Source organism: Leptodactylus fuscus, chromosome 1 (assembly GCF_031893055.1).
Source record: "Leptodactylus fuscus isolate aLepFus1 chromosome 1, aLepFus1.hap2, whole genome shotgun sequence".
Lineage (NCBI taxonomy): Eukaryota > Metazoa > Chordata > Amphibia > Anura > Leptodactylidae > Leptodactylus > Leptodactylus fuscus.
The window spans coordinates 344,532,414-344,551,542 of NC_134265.1; the positions used below are offsets into that span (position 1 = coordinate 344,532,414).

At 44.2% G+C, this 19,129-nt stretch overlaps 1 protein-coding gene across 1 annotated transcript; it reads right to left on the reverse strand.

Annotated features, from left to right (window-relative positions):
* Positions 1–349: 349 nt before the first annotated feature.
* On the reverse strand, positions 350–18,569 carry LAP3 (leucine aminopeptidase 3). The gene is made up of 13 exons (XM_075261438.1): positions 18,418–18,569; positions 17,105–17,220; positions 16,961–17,015; positions 15,212–15,317; positions 13,898–14,057; positions 12,098–12,262; positions 9,614–9,772; positions 5,351–5,475; positions 4,773–4,861; positions 3,035–3,137; positions 1,618–1,697; positions 1,054–1,166; positions 350–712 (listed from the first exon to the last, which is right to left on the reverse strand). Exons 1-13 carry the CDS (start codon positions 18,514–18,516, stop codon positions 517–519), a joined length of 1,566 nt encoding a protein of 521 aa, XP_075117539.1. The 5' UTR covers positions 18,517–18,569; the 3' UTR covers positions 350–516.
* Positions 18,570–19,129: the final 560 nt, after the last annotated feature.

Here is a 19,129-nt window from a genome sequence, read left to right on the forward strand (position 1 = left end):
GCATATAGGTTTCCATTAGGGGGGGTCCTCAAGCAGACTCCCCAAACGGAAACCCAACGCAGATGTGAATAGGGCCTAAAATTCCAAATGGGGGGAATGGCGATCACAATATGGATAGTTGGTTTTCCTAAATATTGTCAAGGATCACTGCTATGGCCTGCGATTGGTTGGTGCAGTCCCTCAGAAAGGGGGATGAGGAGCTGGTTTAGGGAATCGGACACTCAGATTGGGGGTCTTTAAGAAATATTTTTTCAGTTTTGGACCTCCTGAGAATACATTGTCTACCATTTTTTTTTAATGCCTTGCACAGACTATATACGGAAATGTAAGCCTTTTCTTAAATTGCTCTTTATTTTATGCCAGTCATCCACTCTGCACATAGACACAACTATGGGAGACGTCACATTCACGATTTGTTCTTGTTGTTAGTAGAAAAATATAAAAGGCCACTGATTTTTATTTCATTTTGTCCATTCAGATAACAGCAGATCCCGTCAGTGAAAGCCAATATCAGGATTATGTGGGTTTCCGGTCTTTACTCAGGCGATCAGCAAATTCTACCAATGTCCTTGTAGGACGACCGGACATCCCCTTGCGCAGGTAAGGCACCTCATCCTTGTTGGACATTACTCCGGCTATGTCCAGGTGAGCCCAGTGAGGTACGGTGACAAACTCCTTCAAGAAAGCCGCAGCCGTGCACGCACCCCCAGATCTGTAAACGGCAAGAAAGGAAGGTTACTCTGCAGTTACAAAATTATACTTTTTTATTATTTTTTTTCAAAATTGTTCACTTGTGGTCCAGAAATCCACAATTTTCAGCAGGACCGGGCACTCTACAGACAGTGAATGTAGGAAAAAAAAAAGAAGGATCGGACATGTTGGCTTTCCAACTGCTGTCACTTTTATGGGAGTTCTAAAACATCTGAACAAATGTGGATCTCCCCCTCCCCTCCTATTCTACAAACAGTCATCCTAACCTTAAATACCTAATGTCCATAGGCGGTAAATGTCTATGATGGGATTAACCCTTTAACAGTAACAGTGTAAACTCACCTGCTATACTTTCCAACGTTATTAAGGTCCGCCAGGGCCGACTCCGTCACTTGTTTAGAGTAATGCTGAAAGAGAGGCATTCTCCATACACGATCCCCAGTAACAGTACTGGCCTGAAGGGAGCAGAAAATATTAGAAAAATCAGCAACATGGATGGTAGGTATCCAGCAGGTTTACAGAGAATCTTGCACCTACTTGCTGCCCTCTCTGAAGGAAATAGGCAGTAGTGATAGGTATGATCATTTAGACATGTGCCATCTATGTGGGAATACACCATGTCCGATTACAGGCAGTGCCAGTGCCGTGTGCTTGACGTCTGGTGAATTCACTGAGTTTTTCACCCAATGACTGCTGATTGACAGCTTTCTGCCTATGCATTGATTGAAGGAAATCTGTCAATCAGCAGTGAGTGGTGTAATATTCAAGAAAGCCACATACTGCACTACTTAGGTGTAAATGTAGCCAAAATACAGTGTATTTAATAAAATAATATTTTATTAATAATAAATTATATATATATATATATATATATATATATATATATATATATATATTATTTCGAACCTCATGAAGGTGAGTCCAAAGCCAAGAAGAATTGGTGAACACTCCAGTCGCTGCAGATCCCAGGGCCACATCCATGGCACCTAAACAAAAATTCTCTCCTCATTAGAATATACAAGCATGCATACACCAATACAGATAAGACCCTACCTCCAATTTCTATCAATACTCCATCACTTCCTTTATACAGTATTAATCTGTTTACATTTCTTTAACCTTTAACGCTTATTTTTTGCAGCTGCCATAAAGCATATGCCCTGCAGTACCGTTTATACGCAATATAAGACTGAAGTGTGTGTCTCCAATATGGCTGTTACCAGGAAAATACTTACCGTAACTAATATTGGGGGAAACAATGCTCTATAAATATATTGAATTTAAGAAAGAAAACTTAAAAAACACATCACTTAAATACAATCAAGCAGGTACAAAGTGTACCTGCACCACCCACCCCAATTTAAGCCACACTGTAAAGTCCCTATTACACAGGCGGTGCAGGGGAGGGCACTTACCCACCAGCTAATGCAAACTACCTAGGGTGATGCACTGCTAACAAACTATGAGTTACTGTCCCTCCTAAAAGATGCAATAATTGTAGGGTCGCTGTCACATTTACACAGGCTATTATCAGTTCCTACAAATGTTTGCTCCCAATATGAGACACAAACATTAGCCTGTGTAAGCTGGACAGTGTGAAAGCTGATGAAAATGGAGTCTCATGGAAGATCAGGAGATTACAGAACATGCAGGATGTGTGTGGGCAAGAGGAGTATATCGGGTGTAGAGTTTCAGTGAGTACGACGGGGAATGTGTTGTTCTGCCTCTGAGAACTTTGGCATATTTCAGCAATATCCGTTCAGCCCTTTGTAACACAGAAGCTGCTCAGACAGTCACATAACAAAACCCCTGTAATCACAATTGCCCAATGTAGCAGAGCTTAGGCAGCGCTGTAGCACACCACTATAGGCTGTCCATATGCAAACGTGCATACAGCTGGGTATCCTATGCATATGCAGCGATGTAGCAGAGCTGAGACACGGGAGCAGGCTGATCGAACTGGCACATTTCAGCAACATCCATTCAGCCCTTTGTAATACAGAAGCTGCTCACACACTGACATAAGAACACCCCTATAATCCAAATGGCCAGATGTAGCACAGCTCAGTACGCTCTCTATATGTACATACAACTGAGTATTCTGCGCATATACTGCGATGTAGCAGAGCCGAGACGCGGGAGCAGGTGGATCATCCACAACAGCAATTGGCTAAATATAAGCGGCTCAGCGCCAACACCAACTTACAGACGAAGTCGCGGGCATATGATAGTTAGTAATAAAGCTTATCCAGTGCAAGAAACCCTGATAACCTATATTTTCCCCACATAATCCCTTTAATTCACATGGGATCAGTTTACATACCTGTTAACGTCGCTGCATTTACTACGGCTCTTGCGTTGAAGTTGTGCGCATAACAAAGAGCATCAGCCAACAGCAGCCGTCCTTCAGCATCAGTGTTATCTACCTGCAAGGAAACATCAGCTTTACTGGATTGACAGTGTGCAAGACTACATAGAAAAGGGGCCCCTAAAAGATCAAATAAAGGCACCATGAAATGCTTACTGGTTCCTTTCCCTAGTTTTGGTAATGTTGAGTAATGTTCTGCTTCACATTACCCATTGCAGTCCTCAATAATAGGGTTGAGCCGATCTTGACTTTTCAGGATCGATTTTGAAATCCGATTTCCCATCATTTTTCATTCGAACCCGATCTCGATCCCAAGTCCGATCCCAATGCAAGTCAATGGGACTTTTTTACTAAAAACAATCCTATTCACTATACAGCATGGAATCTAACAATTGAACGCTTTAATTGTTAGAATCCACGCTGTGCAGTGATTTTTTTTACTTACTAAGTAGCCAGAGGATTTTTTTTTAATCCTCTGGCTACTTAGTCCCCCCTGGTGTCCACTTACCTGCAGAGATGGCTGGTCCAGTGCCCGGTGTTCTCATTCTTCTTCGCCTCACTGCCCCCGCCTCGCAGGTTAGGAGAGTGTGGGCAGGTACTGGGAGAGGAGACATCACGTCACCCCGCCCTGTACCCGCCCACACTCTCCTAAGTCACAAGCCCCGCCTTCTTCCTAGCTCTTTAAACACTAACCTGGGAGGCGGGGGCAGCGAGGCGAAGAAGAACGAGAACACTGGGCACCGGACCAGCCATCTCTGCAGGTAAGTAGCTACTAGAGATGTTAGCTAGTCTCCCATTAGAATGAATGGACGCAGCCGGCATGCAGGGGGTTAAGGCTGTGTGCCGGCTGCTTCCATTCATTCCTATGGAACTGCAGCGGAACCTTCACACTGAGTATACACTCCGCTCAGAATGAGCGGAGCGTATACTCAGTGTGAAGGCTAACATTGTTAGGTTGCCCCTCAATGCTTGGCCAGTAGCAAAGCATTGTGGGAAATAAATCACCGATCTCAATCCCACCAAAAAAGATCGTGTTCGGAAAAGATGGGATCGGATGTCACGATCGCAATCGGAATTTCGAACACGATCGCTCAAACCTACTCAATAACTAACCTTTACATGGATCCTATGACTTGCTTTCGCCATGGATCTTTGGCAGAAACGCAAGGCCAACAATTGGATTTCTGCAGCGGATGCGCTGCGGGTCGGCACGAGGATCAGCATTTGTGGCATTCAAAGGTTGAAGAGTGAGGAGCTTGTCCAGCTTTACTCTACACATGGGGCCGACCACTTTATAGGCCCTTTAACATGTTGTCTTGGATTACAGAGACACTAGGTTCACTCTAGAATTAACTCTCTGTCGTTTGGGTCCATTGGGGAGACAAACTGCTAAAATAGCAGTAAAACACAGGACCTGACGAATCCCATTGACTAGAATGGGGTTCATCGGGTGTCTGCCGCTTTGAAAGCAGTGTCCTCCGACTTCTTTTCTTACCAATTTTCAGCGATCTCTGCAACAGAGTCTCCAACAGATGTGAACCCAGCCTCAGACAAGAGAATAAGTGTAGCAGCCTTACTCTATAGATTTCATGTCTATTATGCCAAATCTGCATACTGTACACCACGTGGCAGGTTTATAGGTTGTAATAGTTATGGCTACTGCACACCAATAGATGAAGAACAACAAGATTACCTGAATTGTCTTCCCGTTCTTGGCCTTCACAACATCCCCGGGTTTATTAGCTCTGCCATTGGGCATATTCTCACATAGTGGGGCCAGACCTTACAGGGGAAAGAACCAGATCATTAGTCTTACATGAACTTACCGAAGAACGAGTGACGTGCGAGAGAAAATGAAGCAGCTACTGGAAAATTTCAAAAATTAAAATGGTTTTTGGGTGCAGTAGTTGCTGGGGAAGAGGAGGGGGTGTTTTGGTTGTCTGTCTGCCCCTTCCCTGAGCTTGAGGACTGGGTTTTTTCCCCCACATGGAACTCAGCCTGGCTGACTATAGGGGATCTGCAGTGCTCCTATTAACCCCTTCCTGACGGAAGAGGAGCACTGCAGATCCCCTATATTCAGTAGACCGGGACCAATGCTTTTACTATAACGTAATTTTGCAAATCTCTAGAGCTCTTCAAAAATGGAAATAATAGTAATAAAAAAAGGTCATAAAATTTGTATGTAGCCTTTATACAGTAAATCTAAGACAAAGCAATATACTGTATATACACCATAGATGTAAATTTTATTTCCAAACCACTTTTACCTACCAATGAGATTAATAGGTAACTTGAGAGTTGCAGCAGTCAAGATGGCAGAAGAGATTGTGGCCGCTCCACCCATATCCGCTCTCATTGCGTCCATTCCAGATGATGGCTTCAACGAAATCCCACCACTAGAAGAGAAGCATTCACAGGGTTCAGAAAATAATCCTGCAAAATACATGTAGAACACTAGGGTCCAAGCACACGACCGAGTGTGCATCTTAGTTGAGGGCTGAGGTTATTACACAATGCAGTCGGATAACACTCAGTGTGACATACGAGAGCATTCAGTGATACATTCACCTCTATGGGGCTTCCGGATCCATTCCATTCCAATAACAAGGAGCAGAATAGGATTTGCTCTATAATCATCCAGGTTATTCCAACAGAATAGATCCAGACGCCCCATAGAGGTGAATGCATTACGATTAGAGATGAGCGAACAGTAAAATATTCGACATTCATTTTGAATAGCCCCCCGTTTTGAATCGAACCCCATTATAGTCTATGGGGAAAAATGCTTTTCAGGGGAACCCACAATTCGACTCAGGAGGGTCACCAAGTCCACTGTGACACCCCAGGAAATGATGCCAACACCCTGGAATGCAACTGGGACAGCAGGGGAAGCATGTCTGGGGGCATCTAACATGCCCAAGTCACTGTATTACGTCGGGATCCCTGTCAGCTTGTGATAAGCGGGAGCTGACCTTTTTCCCATAGGAATGCATTGACCAGCGTTGATTGGCCGAATGCCATACAGAGTACAGCATTTGGCCAATCAACGCTGGTTCTGCCAGATGCTCATCTGTGAGGAGGCGGAGTCTAAGATCGGACCAGAATGGAGACTGCTGTGGACCGATCTTAAACTCTGCCTCCTCCGGCAGAACCAGCGTTGATTGGCCGAATGCTATACTCTGTATGGCATTCGGCCAATCAACGCTGGTCAATGCATTCCTATGGGAAAAAGTCAGCTCGCGCATATCGCAAGCTGACAGGGATCCCGACCAGATAGAGCCCCAAAGAGCTGGGTGAGTGACATTCCCCCCTAAATAAAGGTAATCCCTAGCTAACCCTGCCTGTACATCTATCCCTGTCTCACAGTCACATAGTTCACAGTCCCAAATTAATCAAATGGTAAATCCACTATTCGTATAACTTGGAGGTCACCTGATTTAGCCAGCCAATTACGTTTTCCAATTTTTTTTCGATGCCTCCGTTGTCGTAGTTCCTGTCCCACCTCCCCTGCACAGTTATTGGTGCAAAAAACGCGCCACGGAAGGTGGGAGGGGATACAAATTTTTAGTGCGTTTGCCTTATGATATTCGATTGTAATCGAATACCTCGAATGGCCTGATATTCGATCGAAATCATCTCTAATTACGATCCATGATAAACTCAGCCCCAACTCAGATGCATATGCAGTCATATACACGGACTCTTACAGACTTTTCGGAATTTTTAAAAAATAGATATGTTAAGTTTGTAAAATAATAATCTGCAAGTAACACTGATTAATCTGTACTGAAGGTTGCTGTTACACTAGGTTCATACTAGCGCTGCCTCTCCGTTGTTCTGATCCATCAGATTAAAGGCAAACGACCTCAAATGGGGGTTTTGGGGTCCATTGGGTGTCTGTCATTTTAAAACCTATCTGTATTGTCCAATAGCAGTCAGAGGTAAAATTATTCTCTTGACCAAAAGAAGCTCAGACTACCATCATGACTCCCCATGCTTTACACTGCAGCCTTGTGTGTACAGGTTCTATAGGCTTGAGGTAAAGTCTGCTTCATAGTTTATGAAATGAATATATACTCCAGTTGGAAAAAATAATTCCATTTTTTAATTTTTTTTTTTCCCAAAAAGGGAATTCAGGTATTAGATTTTTAGTGGGAGACATCTAACTGTGCGTTAATACCAGTTCATGGAGTTCCTATGTCACTGTCCAACACCAGGGGGGCTTCACAATGCACCTCAGCAGGACTCATTTTGACCAAATTCACATTACCGTATATACTTGAGTATAAGCCGAATTTTTCAGCACAGTTTTTGTGCTGAAAAAGCCCCCCTCGGCTTATATTCGGGTCGGCTTATACTCGAGTATATATGGTATATTTTTATTGGCATTTTTTGCCATGTAAGATCTCCAGGCACAGTGTTTTCATTTTTCTATTGGCAACAAAGGATGTAGTCTGGGTTTACACACAAAGTTTTTAGGTGCTTCCGAATGTATTCTCTTTGCTCAAAATTGCTGTGGCCACATGTTATAGTCTATAGTAAAATATTGAAAAGTCTGCATACGAATCATTTTTGGCTTTTAACATTTTTTGGATTAAGATTTTGGTGTTTTTCCCATTGGTTTCTCCAATGGACTTGAAAGATACATATCCAGTATGTCAAAAAATTAAATAAAATAAAGTGCCACCAAAAATACATGTATAAATGAAATTGAAAATGCTTAAAGAGGACGTTTCATGGCACGTTAGAGGAAATGAAATGTTCTCTCTAAAATGCACAGTATTTTTGTTTATTTTTTATATGTACTCGAGTATAAGCCGACCCGAATATAAGTCGAGGCCCCTAATTTTACCACAAAAAACTGGGAAAACTTATTGACTCGAGTACAAGCCTAGTCATAAGTTGCAGCTCTTTAATTTGGCCCAAACACACGGCTGCAAAAGCGACGGCATTTATGTGTACAGTTCCATTGAAATATAATAGTTCATAATTTTATCCACCATTGCAGATAACAAGTCTGGTTATGTTTATTACAGCTTAGTAACTCCATGTGTCTCATAGTAATAGCAGTTAACCCCATGATGTCTCTCACATTAACCCCCTGTGTGCCTCACATAAGGACTACTGATGTGTGGGACATGTGGAGGTAATAATTATTACATTAAACATTATTAAGGCACTCATCACTGATGGTGACGACAGGGAATACAGGGACTTAAACCGAGACTTTGTTGAATGGTGCCAGCAGAACCAGCTCAGGATTAATGCTGGGAAGACCAAGGAGATGGTGGGCATGCTCCTCAATAATAAACTAGACTGGGCTGATCACCTGGAGGCGCTGCACAGAAAGGGCCACAGCAGGCTCTAGGGGCCTTTTTCAACTCTTTGGTTGCTTCAGCCATCCTTTTCGGTGTGACCTGCTGGGGGAGCAGTATATCAACCAGGGACAGAAATAGACTTGACAGGCTGATCAGAAGGGCCAGCTCTGTCCTGGGGGGCCCCCTGGACCCGTTACAGGTGGTGGGTGACAGAAGGATACTGTCTGTGGTGACCTCCATGCGGGAGAACAAATCCCACCCCATGTATGGGACCTTGATGGGACTTGGCAGCACTGTAAGTGACCGTCTGCTTCACCCCAAGTGTGAGAAGGAGCTATCGCAAGTCCTTCCTTCCAACCGCGACCAGGCTGTATAATCTACATCAGACCAAGCGAAGATAACTCCGCACAGAGAACTAATGATTATGATTATGAAGTCTTCCTTCTTTCTTCTTCTGTCCCTTAGCTGCTATGGACTCCTAGTATATCTTCTTCTCAGCATATGGGTGTCTACGTCTGTAATATATTACTGTGTATTATCCTGTATCTGTATTACACTGCTGCTGTAACATGCTGAAATTTCCCCACTGTGGGACTATTAAAGGATTATCTGATTACCTCCATATGTATCACATATTAGTAACCCTTATATGAGGCACACAGGGGTTAATATGAGGGACATGGTGGAGTTAACTGCTATTAATGTGATGCACATGGAGTTACTGAAACTGAATTAATAACCCCAAATGCCTGACATTACTAGGAATAGTAACTCCAGCAGGTACCTGTGTGTTTTACTTTCACTTTGCTGTAGCTTCCTCTCCTCCAGGACAGCAGCAGGGGCCTCCCGGGCTTTCATTTCTCTTGCTAGAGAAGGGGGGAGTGTCCTGTGGCATTGCTGTAGCAGCCTTTGAAGGACACTCCCCCTTCACTTAATATATGCAGATCCTTGAAGGTCCTGTGCTCCGTGCCTCATTTTGCCAATGCAAATGCATTGGTTAAGGAACCAATCCGGGCCCCTGACCAATGCATATGTATTAACAAAATGAGGATTAATAGTTTGGGGCTTGGGACCCTGACTCGAGTATAAGCCAAGGGGGGGCTTTTTTAGCATAAAAACTGTGCTGAAAAAGTCATCTTATACTCGAGTATATACGGTACCTTTCGAAACCTTGAAAGAAAACATGTATATAGGAGCTCTGAATGCAATGTCTGACCTGTCAAAAGTGACTCCTTTCCCCACAAACACAAGAGGGGAGTCATTCGGGTCCTGACTACCGGTATAATGGATTTCCAGGAAAACCGGAGGTTCATCAGATCCTTTGGCCACACTTAGAAAGGCTCCCATCTGTTGTTCTTCTATCCAGGACTTTGTTCTAGGAAATGAGAGAGGAATTATATTACTGAGATGTTGGTCAGCACTTCATACCCAGAAGTTGTCGGGTCCATTACATGATATGCTGAGCAGTTCTGGCCTCCAGAAGTTAATCAGAAAATAATATATTTTTCAAATATTATCATGAATTCAAATGAACAAAAACTGCATGGTGTGACTAAGGCCTACTACTAAGAGCATGGGTGCACACTGTAAGCCCTTCTGGTCCACCCTGTATCGTACTTTTAGGTCTACCATGGAATAGCGAATACCATCCTTTTCTGTACATGAATACCACTATAACTATATTTATGTTGCCTTTACTGTGGCCCCACAAGTGACAATGGCCTCAGGATACAATATCTATTTAGACCACTTTAATACGACCGCAGACTCCACATACAATACTTGGCAGGACGTTCTAGTACATCAGCCTGGACGTTCCCTAGTAAACCTCTGTATTAAAGGGATTCTACCATTAAAACCTTTTTTTTGTGGATAAGACGTCGGAATAGCCTTTAGAAAGGCTATTCGTCTCTTAACTTTAGACGTGGGCTCCGCTGTGCTGTTCCTTAGAAATTCCCGTTTTTACTGGAATGCAAATGAGTTCTCTCGCAGCGATGACGGCGTCCCCACCGCTGCCAGAGAAGTGTCTCCAGTGCCGCCTCCTTCTTTGTCCGCCGTGTCATGTTCAATGTCTTCTTCCAGCGCAGGCTTGTAAATTCTAGGCCTCGGGCCTTGAGCAGAGCAGACTGTGCAGGCACACAGGTTACGGGAAAATAGCTGCTTGTACAGTATTGTTAGCGGCCATTTTACCATGACCTGTGCACCTGCGCAGTCTGCTCTGCTAGAAGTTATGAGCCTGCGGCAGAAGAAGACATTGAAGATGACGCTGCGGACGAAGAAGGAGGCGGCGCTGGAGACACTTCTCTGGCAGCGGTGGGGACGCCCCCATTGCTGTTTGAGCGCTGGGGCCCGCCCCCATCGCTGTGAGAGAACTCATTTGCATACCGGTAAAAACCGGTATTTCTAAGGAACGGCGCGGCGGAGACCATGTCTAAAGGTAAGAGACGAATAGACTTTCTAAAGGCTATTCCGACGTCTTATCCACAAAAAAAAGGTTTTAATGGTAGAATCCCTTTAAAGAATGACATGCACTGACAGGCTGACCAGTAGCGCCTCTCTACAGTATAGTGTAGTACTACATGTTCTGTATCAGGATGAGCTGCTCCTTTGGTATTTTTTGCTTGCACTGTCTATACTTTCCAGGGCCCAGATTTTCTGCTTCCAGCAGTTCTGACTTTCATGTGTAATGATTTGCTATATCTATATTACTTATCCGATGATTTTTTATTAAATATTCATTTTTTCCTATTTTTGTTGACATTTGGGGGTCTTCAGTACTAGTAAACCAGCTTCCACATAGAGTTATGGTCTCAAGATTCAATGGTTTCAACTTACAATGGCACCAATTAAAGGGAGTCTTTCATCAGAAGCCAGGAGATCAGCCCAACCCCATAGATAGGTTAGGGGGACCTGAAGAAGACGCTGTATTCTCTGAATACAGTGAATCAGTGTCCATATGCAAATTAACTCTATGGGACAAGTAGGGCATTGTCACTGGGGACAGGCCCCTCCCCTTTAATATTATAACTTGAGGGAGCACTGTACTGTACAGTATTTTATAGTACCAATCTGGAATACAGTGCCAGGTCTAATCTAATCTAATTGTATGTGTAGTGCTAAAGTGTCCGTGTTTGTTCAAAAGCTATTCCAAACGCCTTATACACATACCGTGCATACTCGGTTCAGCCAAGGGTGTATGTTAACAGAACAAAGGGAATAAGCGGCTTCCAAAACACCCCTGGTGGAAGCTTATCTCCCAGGAGTGCTGAAATCCAAAATGCCTGATATCATGTTGGGAGGCCCCGTCCACATTGGATGTACTGGTGGCTACATGTACATGGCGAGTACTGATCCGAACAGCACGCTCCATAGAAATGAATATATGCACCTGGTACTTCCGCTTTGACGTCGGCCGGCCGCTTAACCCCCTGCGTGCCGGCTACATCCATTCATTTCTATGCGAGCGTGCTGTTCGGATCGGCTGATCCGAACAGTACTCGCTCATCTCTACTGATATCAGGTACATTTTTCCCTATCAGTATGTCTTTGGAGAATGGAAGGTAATTCACGCAAACACGGGGAGAACATACAAAATCCTTACAGATGTTTTGTCCTTGGCGGCATTCGAGCCCAGGACTCCAGCGCTGCAAGGCTACAGTGCTAATCACTGAGCCACCATGTTTCCCCCCGGCAGTCTTACCTTGTCAATGCCTTAATATTGCCTCCCAGTGCTCCAATCTTCTGTTGAAGTATCTCAGCAAACTTGGAAGGAGTGATATAGTTTGCTGGAGATTCCATCAAGTAGCGAGCCAAGTTCTGTCCCTCTGCATAGGAAACTCCTTTTTGCCAGGCGTCTAGGTTTTCACTAAGTAGAACAAAAGGGAAATGGTCACATGCAAAACGCCATCCTATATACAAGTAGTGTGTTATACAGCAGATTGTGTAGGCTTGTGGGAACAGATTCAGTATCACTTGTACCTTATATCTTTGCTCTTGCCATGGCAGTGACAGCGACCTCTATATGTACAGCCACATGCTGACAATTTTTTATAAAGTATACAGTTATTTGCCATAGGGCATGTTCACACGTAGTGGATAAGCTGAGGATGGAGAGAATCTGCAGTATTTTATGGTACCAGCAAAGTGGATAAGAGTTTAGATTTTTTTCACCTACATGGTACAGATAAAACCTGCAGCGCTATTGACCCGCTTTGGGGATTTTAACCCGCGGCACATTAATATATATTACGGGTGGGGTTGAGCCGATCTCGACTTTTCAGGATCGATTTTGAAATCCGATTTCCGATCATTTTTCATTCGAACCCGATCTCGATCCCAATTCCGATCCCAATGCAAGTCAAAGGGATTTTTTTTATTAATCAGAGATTGGATTTTAAAAACAATCCTATTCACTATACAGCATGGAATCTAACAATTGAACACTTTAATTGCTAGAATCCACCCTGTGTAGTGATCTTTTAATCACTAAGTAGTCAGAGGATTTTTTTTTAATCCTCTGGCTACTTATTCCCCCCTGGTGTCCACTTACCTGCAGAGATGGCTGGTCTGGTGCCCGGTGTTCTCGTTCTTCTTCGCCTCGCTGCCCCCTGCCTCCCAGGTTAGGAGAGTGTGGGCGGATACTGGGAGGGGAGATGTCACGGCTCCCTGCCCTGTACCTGCCCACACTTTCCTAAGCCACAAGCCCCGCCTTCTTCCTAGCTCTTTAACACTAACCTGGGAGGCGGGGGCAGCGAGGCTAAGAAGAACGAGAACACCGGGCACCGGAGCAGCCATCTCTGCAGGTAAGTAGCTACTAGAGATGTTAGCTAGTCTCCCATTAGAATGAATGGAGGCAGCCGGCGCGCAGGGGGTTACGGCTGTGTGCCGGCTGCTTCCATTCATTCTTATGGAACCGCAGTGGAGCCTTCACACGGAGTATACGCTCCGCTCAGAATGAGCGGAGCGTATACTCAGTGTGAAGGCTAACATTGTTAGCTTTTCCCACAATGCTTGGCCAGCTAACCCACCTAAAAAGATTGTGTTCAGAATTCCAATTGCAATCGTGAAATTTTCTCGATCGCCGATCGGAATCCGATCTTTTCTGAACACAATCGCTCAACCCTAATTACGGGTTCTCCAAAAACGTTGTTGGGATCAATTCATTGAACAACGGGTTTACTGGCGATTTGTGTTTACGTGAAGAACACCCATACGAGGTGCACAATCGTAAAAAATATTTGCATGTACTCAATAAGGATTTGGCTACACGGCCACAACAGTCCCACGCAAGTTGATCACTATTGGGAGTAAAGGCCCACGTGACCTCATTTTTACAGCAAATGTTGGGTTTGTTGCGCTTATGTCGACCAATTTTACTTTCTACAGGGTAGGCTCTGCAAAGCCCATGACTTGACACACCTCGTCCACCTCATATTCCTCTTCTTTTTCCACCATGTGAACATACCGTATATTGAGCCTACGGCGGTAATGTTTCTCATACCTTCCATACGGCTGTGCTGCGACTTTTGTCTTCTTTTTTGACTTTAGCTCATCATATTCGAATAACCCCAGAACCGCACCTTCCGCCGCAGCCTGAGCATCGCCACAAGGATCCACTTCAACATGTTCAACCTCCATATCCTGCAGCTGCCTACAGCCCACTGTATAGCAAGGCGGCGCACAAACAGAATAAGACCGCTAAAGGGTTAATTTGAAAGATTTGACAACATTTACTGTCTATATGGAAACTTTAAGTTGCCCAAACACTAACAAACACAAGACTACTGTATATTATCCTAAAAAACAGGCTTACACAGAGGTTTACTATGTAGATAGAGATAGGGAAGAGTAAAGGGACATGCTTACTTAACCCTTTAGTGAGGGGAGATGGCCAAAGCATTTTACTGTATACCAAGCCCTACAGCTTTTTTTTATTTTTCCATCAATGTAACTGTATGTGGGTATGTTTTTTTTTTTACGGGATAAGCGATAGTGTGTAATGATACTATACTCTATACTACTGTATGTAGTGCAATGCATTGGAATACCTGTCATTTTATAAAAGGCATTCTATTAGGCCATGCATTTAGGAATTGTCATAAAGCAACCCTGGGGCCTTATTTAGGTCCCCGTCTGCCATGCAAAGGCATCAGGCCCCTGCAATGTTGTTCAAAGGGGTTCAGATGCCTCCAAAACCCCTTAAATACCATGGTCGCTATTGACCACAGCATCTAAAGGGTGAGCGGTTTGCCAATCTTGGGCGCTACAGAGTCCTGGGATCTAAACCCATAAGCTTGCACAGCACCACTTACATTCATGTGACTCTCATATTGTAGCTCAGGTCCCCTTTGCTTGAATGGGCCTGAACTGTAATACCAGATAGTCACATGGACAGAGATCTTCCTTAGACTGAAGCTTTATTATGATTAGAGCAATTCCCTACCAGTCGCTGTCTTTTCCAGCACAGTGACACGTCCATGCGGCATAATGGTCTGAGCTTGGGCTGGGCTGCAGTACCAGGCCATTATATATAAGGGTGTAGTTCAGTATATAAAACGGTAATGGGGTTCTTACAGTACAGAATCTGATCATTGGGGGTTCTGGGGTTAGACATCCCTTTCCGCAGTCAATGACACATCACGAATATTCGTGAAAAATCACACATATGGCTGAAACTGTTAATTTTTATGGCTCTTTTTTTCTCACCCTCCCCCCACCTCATATACTGAAGTGTAAGAAGAATCACTGCCAGTTTTCTAAAAAATACAAAGGTCAATGTGAATCATGGCAGGGGTCAGAACAAGTCACACATTACCTGATACTGCCGTCCTAATATTCTCCTTGCTTTCATTCCAGAGCTCCTGCGGATTGACACCAGCTGACTGTTTTCCTAAGCCCACCACCACCACACTGGGGAATTCCTGCCGAAAAATAGATACTGGATAAGACGATGTTCACATTGCACGGGTATAACTGTATCTGTATGCCAAACATACCCTATCACTGCAAGCAATATATGATGTGAATTTCACGCATATCTTCCATACCGCTGTTTAGAGAGTAGGTGATTCCAGCGCAGCCCTGACCCTTTTAATGCCTGAGCCCCAATATGTGGGGGAAGACATATCCTACTGCCCCCACCCTCAGTATGCGAGTTTGGATGCTGGGGTTACATATAAAATACATTGGTATGGACCTTTCAGCACCTCCCGTTTTTAGCATATTAATAGTCTCTTCTCCACTGATTTTGGCACAGTTGGAATTTTTTTCTCTAGCCCTCACCCTTCCCGAGCAATCGATACGGTTAGTTTTGGTGCCTGATGTGCTATTTAGTACTGTCAGGAGGGTGGTGTCAGGCAGGAGCAGACAAGGGGTGTGACTCAGAGCTCTGACACTGGCTGCCTCTGATTGGAGCTCTGAATCACGCCCCCTGCCTGACAGTACAGTACATCAGACACCAAACCAACTGCATTTGTTGCTCAGGAATGCTAGGGGCTAGAGGAAAAATTCCAACTGTGCTGGAATCAGTAGAGCGGTGCTAAGAACTGGAGGTGGTGAAAGGTCCTTTTTAATGGTGTTAGTGCCACACAATGCCACAAAAACCTTGCTGTCTTTGCCCCATCTTTTTGATAATCTGAAGACAGCAGAAATATTCCGATGAAAGGGAGTAACACACAACTACGCTGGGTTCACACCAGCGTCTGGACTCCGTTCTCAGGTTGCCATCTTTTGCATGCAGAAGACGGAAACCTGTCATGCCGAGTCCGGCCGTTAGCATTTTATGCTCTCCGCAGCAAAACAGTTTTTTTTTAAACCGGACAGAGTCGGACATGCAGGACTTTGTGTAAAAAAAAAAAACGGTTTTGCCGCAGAGAGCATAAAACACTCACCGGCGCTCACGGCCGGACACTTTTCAATCCCACTCAAATGAATGGGATTGAAACATGCCGGCAGGTTTCCGTCTCCTGCCCCTGTTATGTCCAGGAAACGGAAACCTGCAGAACGGACTCCTGGGCGCACATGTGAACGAGCCTTATAGAATCAGACTTTTACTAGAGAGACTCATAGGTCTGCATAGGAGATGTATACATCAGTATCACATGAATGGTTGTCCCACTTAATTTTAGTTGTGGCAAGTCAATAAAAAATGAATACTATAAAAGTATATGAGTATAGAAATATGTCCACTTTTGCAATGGTCTTTCATGTGTAGAGCTGCCACCTTTCTGGTATTGGTAGGGGAAGTCATGGCTGGTCGCTGCAGAGACCGGGCAATAACATGGAAGGATTAGTCCGCCAGAACACAAGTCACTCTTACATACAATCTATGAAGCCTATTTAGCTCTTTACTGAAACTAAGAATTTCCAGTAGCCCTCGTCGCCTACAGTCCAGCTGACCCAGGGCCCGTAGAATTGGACCATTATATGCTGAACTCTCACAATCCTGGATCAATCATTAATGTTACAGATAACAGGAATCCCTGACCTGGAACGTCTGGAAATCCCAGTACCAGCAAGGTAACATGCGTGTAAGTCAGACATATCAGTAGTAATAAGAAGGTACCTCATGTAAGCCATAGAACATTCGTGTTTTCCCCTTCTTCAGTGAGGGTCCGGACCTGTAAAGGAAGATGGCGGATTACTATGGAGGCTGATGGGACGGGACTGAGCTGATCTGTACTTGTAGGATATACTGTACCAGGATTACCTGTTCAGCTGATCTCGTAGTTTCCCTGATACAACATTGTCAAATCTGTTCCCCGCTTGGGTAAAAACGACATTTTCCTCCTCCTTATTTTTTTCATAGACACCCAGGACAAGACCCTAGAATGGAAATAGGTAAGAGCAGCGATGCCTAGGTCTCATGCACAGATCCATAATATGGCACCCATCCACTGCTCTAGGTCCCTACTGTATTATAAAGGTATAGAATCTATGGCAGAACTAAAATAATGAATTGCATATTAGAGAAGTACCCCTGGATTTTCTATTGCTACCCCCAATTGTAACCTACATAAGGCAAGAGTAGTGCAGTCAGTCATCTTAGGCCTCATGCACATGACCGTAGGTGGTTATCTTCTATGGGGGCCGTAATTGGGGATAATATGTGCACCCATTCATTTCTATGGCCCCATTCACACATCTGTAGAAAAAAGCTGCAAAATGTCCCTATTTCTGTTTGTTTTTGAGGCTTGGTCCATGAATACTAATCCATCTGCCGTGTGTGTGTCTCACCTTATATGAACCAGGGGAGCGTATATATGTGTATCACCTTATATGCACCAGGGGAGGGTATATATGTGTATCACCTTATATGCACCAGGGGAGGGTATATATGTGTATCACCCTATATGCACCAGGGGAGGGTATATATGTGTATCACCTTATATGCATCAGGGGAGCGTATATATGTGTATCACCTTATATGCACCAGGGGAGGGTATATATGTGTATCACCTTATATGCACCAGGGGAGCGTATATATATGTGTATCACCTTATATGCACCAGGGGAGCGTATATATGTGTATCACCTTATATGCACCAGGGGAGCGTATATATGTGTATCACCCTATATGCACCAGGGGAGCGTATATATGTGTATCACCTTATATGCACCAGGGGAGCGTATATATGTGTATCACCTTATATGCACCAGGGGAGCGTATATATGTGTATCACCTTATATGCACCAGGGGAGCGTATATATGTGTATCACCTTATATGCACCAGGGGAGCGTATATATGTGTATCACCTTATATGCACCAGGGGAGCGTATATATGTGTATCACCTTATATGCACCAGGGGAGCGTATATATATGTGTATCACCTTATTTGCTGCAGACGAGATTCTGTCTCTACAAAGGTTTTCATGGCTTTACGTTGTTCCTTTCTTGTCGTTGAACACATTGCAATGACTTACATTATACTTGTACAGGTTATAAGAAATGACTGCAGTGTACCGCTATATACTACACATTGCCTATGGGATGGGTTTGCAGCATTAATGACGGTTTTACCTTTCGGCCAGTGCTGTAGGTCTGTGCGGACAGGGAGAAGCTCCTGCAGCAGCTCCTGTGTACACTCCTATGGAGCACCGTCCTCAGTGGCTGCAGCATGATCTCTGCTCTTCACTTCCAGGAGCTGTCACTTGTCTTCAGTTTGTGTCCTCTATCATACGCGTAGGATAATGACATCATCACACTGAGACTCAGACAGCCCTCCCTCAGGATCATAATGTCAGCAACTCACATCACATGTGATCAGCTTCAGCCAGCACAACACTGTTCTAACTCATGTATGCCACCGTGTGGCTATATATCATACTGCGGGAATGCTGAGATCCCCAAACTACGTTAGTCCTAAATAGATTCTCAATTTAAAGGGGTTGTCTAGGCTTAAGTTTTACTTTTAAATAAAGGCAGAAAAAAACATATTTTCACTTGTCCTCAGTGTTCTGGTGCGGCCCAGCTTTGCTTGGTTCTGCAGCTCCGTTGTTTTCCTCCAGAGGAAGCCCTTACTGCACATGACTGCCAAGGCGAGGAAGAAGACATGCAAACAGCAGCACCATGCTGGGACGATGCCGGAGCATTGGGGACAGGTGAGCATTTTTTGTTTGTTTGTTTCTTTCAACCTTCTCTGGCCTTATTAAAAAATATAATTTTAGCCTGGACAACCTATTTAAGGTCTCGTGCAGATGTCCGAATGTACTTGGATCACATTCGAGTGTCT

What these genes read in the sequence shown, in the direction of transcription:
- LAP3 (XM_075261438.1), bottom strand. Translation starts at nt 18,516, where the DNA reads ATGCTGCAGCCACTGAGGACGGTGCTCCATAGGAGTGTACACAGGAGC. An exon ending in CCTACAGCACTGGCCGAAAG is followed by an intron (nt 17,221 to 18,417) that starts GTAAAACCGTCA and finishes TTTCCATTCTAG; the next exon opens with GGTCTTGTCCTGGGTGTCTA. An exon ending in TGTTCTATGGCTTACATGAG is followed by an intron (nt 15,318 to 16,960) that starts GTACCTTCTTAT and finishes ATTTTTCGGCAG; the next exon opens with GAATTCCCCAGTGTGGTGGT.